Source organism: Geospiza fortis, unplaced genomic scaffold, assembly GCF_000277835.1.
Source record: "Geospiza fortis unplaced genomic scaffold, GeoFor_1.0 scaffold262, whole genome shotgun sequence".
Classification (NCBI taxonomy): Eukaryota; Metazoa; Chordata; class Aves; order Passeriformes; family Thraupidae; genus Geospiza; species Geospiza fortis.
The window spans coordinates 677715-685927 of record NW_005054510.1 but is presented as its reverse complement, the minus strand read 5'-3'; the positions used below and the strand labels follow the sequence as shown (position 1 = coordinate 685927).

The 8213-nt window shown below is 37.9% G+C and overlaps 1 protein-coding gene across 1 annotated transcript in view; it reads left to right on the top strand.

The window, feature by feature from the left end:
* Positions 1 to 8213, top strand: part of CRTAM (cytotoxic and regulatory T cell molecule) — a 17120-nt gene that overhangs the window by 2972 nt on the left and 5935 nt on the right. Inside the window, exons 2-4 of the mRNA XM_031063524.1 lie at positions 779 to 931; positions 2503 to 2655; positions 4664 to 4795. Of these exons, the coding sequence (XP_030919384.1) occupies positions 779 to 931; positions 2503 to 2655; positions 4664 to 4795 (438 nt within the window). The remainder of the gene's footprint in view (positions 1 to 778; positions 932 to 2502; positions 2656 to 4663; positions 4796 to 8213) is intronic.

Sequence of the window (8213 nt, the reverse complement as noted above, 5' to 3'; positions counted from 1 at the left end):
AACAAAACTCTCCTGCTGCCCATTTACTCAGCTCCAAGCCAGGCAGCAATGTTAGAATTCTCCAGGGCACAGTTTTTGCCTGGAGAAGGCAATTCATTCGAATTGTCACCAAATATTCTCACAAAGTGCTTTATCTGCCTTAGAATGGCTGGAGAGAAAAAGCACATTTTACTGCCAGCCTGTGAAACGAGCTGGGAGAAGAGAGAGTGAGATTTCATTTTAGTAACCTCTGCCAGGCCAGGTTTGGGTGGCTTTTTTTCAAAAGAAGTTTCATTTCTGAATTTAAAGGCCTCATTTTTAGAGGTGCTGGGAAATCATTCGCTGCTCAGTCACACACTGAGCAAATGGGACACAAAATCAGAGAATGGTTTGGGTTGGAAGGGACCTTAAATATTATTTAGTTATCATAATGGAATGAGTGAAAATTGAATATTTGTGTTTAAATCCAGGGAGAGAGTGCATGAAATGGGTCTGCTTCAGTTCTGTTTTGGCTAATAATGAAATACTTTCTTGGCTAAAAATTAAAACTGGTTTAATAATTATTTAATAATTAATAATCAGGTGGTGCTGGCAGGTGGAGATCCCAAACCTTTACCACACAGACGAGCTGTCCAATGAAAATAATTTATTTATATCCCTATAACCATACTGGCAATGTAGAAATATTAAAAAACCATTGCAAAAAAAAAAGGAAATTAACACATTACTCTGTGCAAAATACCCCTGCTTTGCTTCATGTCACAATTTCCAACTTGTTTTTCCCCCTGGTGCGTGGCAGGGGCGTTTCCAGGGGCTGCCAGTGACTCTGTGGCTCTGAAGGAAGGAGAAAATCTGAACCTTAACTGCACCTTCAGCACCGCCAGCAACAACAACTTCACCCTGCAGTGGTTAAACCCGCGGAATTTCACCATTTTCCTCAACGCCCAGCAGGGTAAGTGTGAACCCAGAGTGGTGGTGGGCACTGGGGACACTGAGCTGGCCCTGCTGCCACCCTGGCCAGGGTGATGCCCAAAGTGCCAGCGGGGGGGTTGTGGGTCCAGAGGGTCCTTTGTGGTCACCAGAAATTGGTGCCTTTTGGGGCTACCTGAAAACACAGGCCAGACAAAATTAAAAGAATAAAAAACGCTCTTTTTCTCTTTATTGAAGGCCCTCCAGGTACATTTAGGGCAGACAAAACCCACCCAAAATGGTCACGGAATTCACACGTTTATAAGTTTGGTCCATTTGCATTTTGGGGGTGAATCTGCCAATTCCAGCTCCAGCTAATGAAGTCATTGACCCCAAGTTTGCTGCCCCCCAACTCCCTTTTGTTTCCATCTCTGGGGCCTGAGGCAAGAATTTTAAAATACTCCAATGTGATGTTTCCTTTAACACTTTCGTTAAACACTTTTCTTAAAAACAAGGTTTGGGCCAAAGCAAATGGAACCAGTTTGGGATTGGAAATCTGGTTTGGATTTTAAATGCATGATAGTAAAACCCTTTCCAAATTCCAATTAACATGATTATTTTTCTTTGCCTTTTTTCTCCATAAGGGCTACACCCAAAATGGACAATGGGTCACAGGTTTTCACACCTTTATGAGTTTGGGCCATTTGCATATTGAGGGTTCATCTTCCAATTACAGCTTCAGGTAATGAAGTCATTGACCCCAAGTTTGCTGCCCCCAACTCACTTTCGTTTCCATCTCTGGGGCCGGAGGCAGTGAGGTGTCCTTGATTGCCAGGCCTGGAGAGGAATTGATGTGTCTGCCCAAAATGGGGAAGAAGCAGCTCACACTGTGTGTGGAGTTTGGAGTTACACACTAAAGAATTACACGATCACAAATATATGAAAAATATAAAAGTTGAAATCCTGAGGCACCACCTCCTTCCCTTGGGGGGTTAACCTGCAGCCCCTTCCTGGCAGAAGACAAATATGAATTATAAAATTAAAATGAATTAAATTAATTAATTCAATCTTAATTATAAAATTAAAATAAATTAAAGAAATAGTTAAATTACATTTCTTTAAAATACATTTATTTAAATTACATTTATTCAATTTAATTACAAAATTAAATAATTTTAATTATAATTATAAAATTGTCGGGATTCGCCCAAATTGCTGGGATTTCCTTCCAGCTCAGTATTCTGTCAAAACCTCAGCTAAAAAAAAAATTGAGATAAAAAGAGAAGTTTTGAGGTCTCTTTCCCCCTGATGTTTGTACAAAGCCCCAGTTTCAGTTCAATTTAAGGGCAGAAGTTGCATTTTCTGTGCTGCAATTGTGGGAAAAGTTCATGGACTTGTTGGGCTGACCCTGAGGGCTCCTGTAAATCGTGCAGCAGGAGGAAAGAATTAAAGATTAGAAAGTCAAGAGAGAGAAAAGAGAGCAGAGATGTCCTAGGAGATGCTTTCATTTAAAAAACTGAAATTTTAAAATGCCATAAAATAAAAATTCTCCTCAAGCTTTTTTCCTGAGCTGTACCAACCCCCGTGGTGTGCTGGGTTTTCTGTTCCTGGCAGTTTTAAAAGACCAGAGGTACAAACTGCTCCATTATTCCAAGGAGGAATTATCCATCCAGCTGTCCAACCTGACCCAGCAGGACGAAGGAATTTACAGGTGCTTGTACTACACCAGGCACGTCAAAACCAAGAGCCAGAATGTTGAGATTTTGGGTAAGTTCCCTCACCTGGGTTTGGTTTTTTTACCTAGAGCAGAACAGAGCCAGCTCCTCAAATCCAACCTGAATTTTTCCATCCATTTTTCCATCCATTTCTCCATCCATTTTTCCATTTTGCTTTTAACTCAGTCCCCTCAGAGTTAAAACAGAGAGGAGGCACAGACTTTCCCAGAAAAATCCTGGGAAGCTGTGTAGAATCTGTGGGGAAACTTTGAGGAAAAAAATATTATCTCTCTTTCTGTAACCATTATTTATAAATATGGTTCTCTAAAATTCAAAGAATTCAAACAATTCAAACTATTATCATCTCTCTGTAACCATCGTTTGTAGTTCTCTAACTCTAAAATTCAAAGAATTCAAACAATTCAAACAATTCAAACAATTATCATCTCTCTTTCTGTAACCATTGTTTATAGATATGGTTCCCTAAAATTCAAAGAATTCAAGAAATTCAAACAATTCAAAAAATTCAAACCATTATTATCTCTCTGTCTGTAACCATTTCTTATAGATATGGATCTCTAAAATTCAGAGAATTCAAACAATTCAAAGAATTCAAACAATTATTATCTCTCTTTCTGTAACCATTATTTATAAATATGGTTCTCTAAAATTCAAAGAATTCAGGCAATTCAAAGAATTCAAATAATTCAAACAATTATTATCTCTCTTTCTGCAACCATTTCTTATAGATGTGGTTCTCTAAAATTCAAAGAATTCAAAGAATTCAAACAATTCAAACAATTATCATCTCTCTTTCTGTAGTCATTATTTATAATTATGATTCTCCAGAGTGTGTTTTTGATAGCCACCAATAGTGTGGGAGAGATTTTCACTTTAAGACCAATCAGGTCTTAGGTCCACCATTGTTTCCATAAGAACCTGTAGATTTCTAATAATAAAGTCTTAGGTTTTCCATTGTTTCGAGAAAACTGTAGATTTCTAATAATAAAGTCTTAGGTTTTCCATTGTTTCTCTAAGAACTGTCAATTTCTAATAATAAAGTCTTAGGTTTCATGTAAGAACTGTAGATTTCGAATAATAAAGTATTAGGTTTTCATTGTTTCTAGAAGATCTGGAGATTTCTAATAATAAAATCCTAGGTTTTAATTTTTTCTAGAAGAACTGTAGATTTCCAATAATAAAGTCTTAGGTTTTCATTGTTTCTATAACAACTGTAAATTTCCAATAATAAAATCTTAGGTTTTCATTGTTTCTATAAGAACTGTAAATTTCCAATAATAAAATCTTAGGTTTTCCATTGTTTCCATTAGAACTATAGATTTCTAATAATAAAGTCTTAGGTTTCATGTAAGAACTGTAGATTTCGAATAATAAATTATTAGGTTTTCATTGTTTCTATAAGATCTGTAGATTTCTAATAATAAAGTTTTAGATTTTCCATTGTTTCTACAAGAACTGTAAATTTCCAAAAATAAAATCTTAGGTTTTCCATTGTTTCTATAAGAACTGTAAATTTCCAAAAATAAAATCTTAGGTTTTAATTATTTCTATAAGATCTGTAGATTTCTAATAATAAAGTCTTAGGTTTTCTATAAGAAATGTAGATTTCTAATAATAAAGTATTCAATTTTCCATTGTTTCTCTAAGAGCTGTAGATTTCTAATAGTAAAGTATTAGGTTTTCCATCGTTTCTATGAGATCTGTAAATTTCCAATAATGAAGTATTCGATTTTCCATTGTTTCTATAAGAACGGTAGATTTCTAATAATAAATAAATAATAATAATAATAAATAAATGAACTGTAATAATAAAGATTTCTAACAATTCAATCATAATTAATAGTTTAATATTAATTATTTCTAATAATAAAGTGCCTTTCATGCCTTCTGGATCATGGAGTCCATGCTAATTCTTACCCAGCTGGGCGCCTGCTACCAGCCCCTCCAATAATGCTGATGAAAAAGGAAAAAATGCAATAATGCTGATGGAAAAGGAGTAGAAAATGCCTCTAAACTGATCCTAAATCTTCCTGCTGCAGCTTCTCCTTCGCACCCAGTGCTGGAAATCTCCCAGGATGAGGAAAGAGGCATCAAACTGTCCTGCCACAGCCAGGGGGGCAGACCCCAGCCCCAGATCTCCTGGCTGCTGGACAACGGGATTGAGCTGCCAGGTAAGAGCTCAAACTCTCTTGGAGCACCGAAATTGGGTTTAAAATGTCCGTTTTTGGGCTGGTTTGAAGGTGCTGGAGGGGGAAATATCAGCTGGGTCTGAAATTCATGGCTGCAGCTTGGGGCAGCGCTGGGGAGCAGTCAGCATGAAATTCCACAGGGATAAAATAAAGCCAAAATCCTGGAATTTTAGCATTGAATTCCACTGGGATAAAGTGAACCAAAACCTTTGGAATTTCAGCACTAAATTGCACTGGGATAAAATGAACCAAACCCCCTGAATTTCAGCACTGAATTCCACAGGGGATAAAAATTAACCCAGAATCCTGGAACTGGGATAAATCAAACCCAAAACCCCCAGAATTTCAGCGTTAAATTCCACAGGGATAAAATCAACCCAGAATCCTGGAACTGGGATAAATCGAACCCAAAATCCCTGGAATTTCAGCATTAAATTCCACAGGGATAAAATCAACCCAGAATTTTGGAACCTCAGCTCTAAATTCCCAAAATCCCCAAAATTTCCAAAATCCTGGAATTTTAGCATTGAATTGCACTAGGATAAAGTGAACCAAAACCTTTGGAATTTCAGCACTAAATTGCACTGGGATAAAATGAACCAAACTCCCTGAATTTCAGCGCTGAATTCCACAGGGGATAAAAATGAACCCAGAATCCTGGAACTGGGATAAATCAAACCCAAAATCCCCAGAATTTCAGCATTAAATTCCACAGGGATAAAATCAACCCAGAACTGGGATAAATCGAACCCAAAACCCCCAGAATTTCAGCATTAAATTCCACAGGGATAAAATGAGCCCAGAATCCTGGAACTGGGATAAATCAAACCCAAAATCCCTGGAATTTCAGCATTAAATTCCACAGGGATAAAATCAACCCAGAATCCTGGAACTGGGATAAATCAAACCCAAAATCCCCAGAATTTCAGCATTAAATTCCACAGGGATAAAATGAGCCCAGAATTTTGGAACCTCAGCTCTAAATTCCAGTGGGATAAAATAAATCCAAAATCCTGGAATTTTAGCATTGAATTGCACTAGGATAAAGTGAACCAAAACCTTTGGAATTTCAGCACTAAATTGCACTGGGATAAAATGAACCAAACTCCCTGAATTTCAGCGCTGAATTCCACAGGGGATAAAAATGAACCCAGAATCCTGGAACTGGGATAAATCAAACCCAAAATCCCCAGAATTTCAGCATTAAATTCCACAGGGATAAAATCAACCCAGAATCCTGGAACTGGGATAAACCAAACCCAAAACCCCCAGAATTTCAGCATCAAATTCCACAGGGATAAAATCAACCCAGAATCCTGGAACTGGGATAAATCGAACCCAAAATCCCTGGAATTTCAGCATTAAATTCCACAGGGATAAAATGAGCCCAGAATTTTGGAACCTCAGCTCTAAATTCCAGTGGGATAAAATAAACCCAAACCTCTGTAATTTCAACACCAAGTTCCACTGGGATAAAATAAACACCAAATTTGCAATTTCAGCATTAATATTCCACTGAGATAAAATAAACCCCAAATCCTGGAATAACAGCGCTGAACTCCACTTGTTTGGGATAATTCCACTTTTTTCCCACTTTATTTGGGATAAAACGACACCCAAAATCCCGGAACCCTGATTTTCAAAGCCCCAGCAGCTTTTCTTCTCCTTTAACCTGTCTGCTGCACAAATAACTGCCATTCTAGCAGTGCCAAAAATAACATTATTCTACAAATCACTGCCTCAGCAGCCCCGGTGCACAGCTGTACAAAAATGTGAGAAAAACACTCAGGGGATGCAAATGTTTTTTTTCTTTCACGCATCAACAAGCTCTGGCTTGTGTTTTGCATCATCAAGAAATGGATTTAAAGCTGAAGCTGGAACCTCTCCTGGCCCAAAAGATTTATTTTTAAATAAGAGCTCTAGAAAACAGCAGAGAATTTGTGCGTTCTGGCCTGAATATGGATGGAAATGGGAGTTGATAATGAGGATAAATCAGGTCTTAATAAAGTAAAAAAATAAAATAAATCTTAATCATAAGAATAAATCGGGTTGGCAGATAAAATCTGGAGGGTTTTAACGTAAAAAATGTGTTCTGGAGTAGTGCATGGTGGAAAAGGAGGTTTTTAAATCCTGCCTGAGTTTGGGGAGAGCTGGGCTGTGTGTGAGGGTCTGCCAATACCAGCTGGGAAATCATAAAACCTCAATATACTTATAAACTGGGATTTTATCCCCCTGATTTTTCATCTCTGTCTCTCACAGTGTTTTTCTAAATTGAGGGGGTTCCCCGAGCCTGAAACCACCCTGATCAAGCGAATTATTTGTGACATCACAGCACGCATTTCAGACACCAAACCCCTCCTGCGAGCCAGAACTGGTTTTTTTCCAGTATTTTAACAAAAATTTAACAAATGTTTTAACAAAAATTAACTGATTTTTTTAACAAAAACCTCTCCTTGCCTTGAGCTCCCCCTTGCCTTTGGAGCCGGGGGAACACCTGAGCCGGCCCCTCAGAGCTGGGGCTGCTGCCTTGGTTCGCCTGGGGCTGCCCTTCAGAGCAGCCCCTTTTACATGAAAATGCGAGAGACACAAATTTAATCGTGTGCAACATAAGAAATCATTGCTCTAATCCAGTATTTCTCCAATTTCTGTGGTTTTTCTCCATTTTTTGAAGGCTTGGAGTGCCTCTCCTTTCTCGCCCTTCCATTCCCAGCTTTAATCGCTTCCTGCAAATATTTACACTGATCAGAAAATAGCGAATAAATCTTAATTGCTGACAACACCAGGGCTCAGCAGGGGCAGAGCAGCTGTAATTCCTGAGTGCTGCTGACAAAGGTGATTTCTGAAATCCTTTTGGAGCTCTTACCTGGCCCTGCCGGGGATGGAAAAGAGGGCTGAGAAACGCGGATCTGGGAAGGTTCATTTGGGAATTGGGAATTTCTTTCATTTCAGGGTAACGGAGCGAGGGGAGCATCAGAAGCTCTGCATGAGAAACAGAAATATTTGTGTGCTTCAGGCAAATGTCTGAAACCCCTTCCCCTCCACCAGGGCTGTTCAAACACATCTCTGGTTACTTTAAATACAACTTTATGTTTCATGTCATCAGCATTACCTGGAGTAATCAGTAATTCTGGGAAAGCCACCAGACTCCCCCTGATTCCTTGTGCAAAGCAAGGCATCCTCTGTGCAAATTCCAACAGCTGGAAAAGGGGAAGAATGCTGTAGGAGAACGGGATTTCAGGGGGATAGAAATGTTTTGTTTTATTTTATTTTATTCTATTTTATTTTATTTTATTATTTTTTATTTTATTCTTATTTCATTATATTCTGTTTTTGTTTTATTTTTATTTTATTTTATTTTATTTTATTTTATTTTGTTTTATTTTATTTTATTTTATTCTTA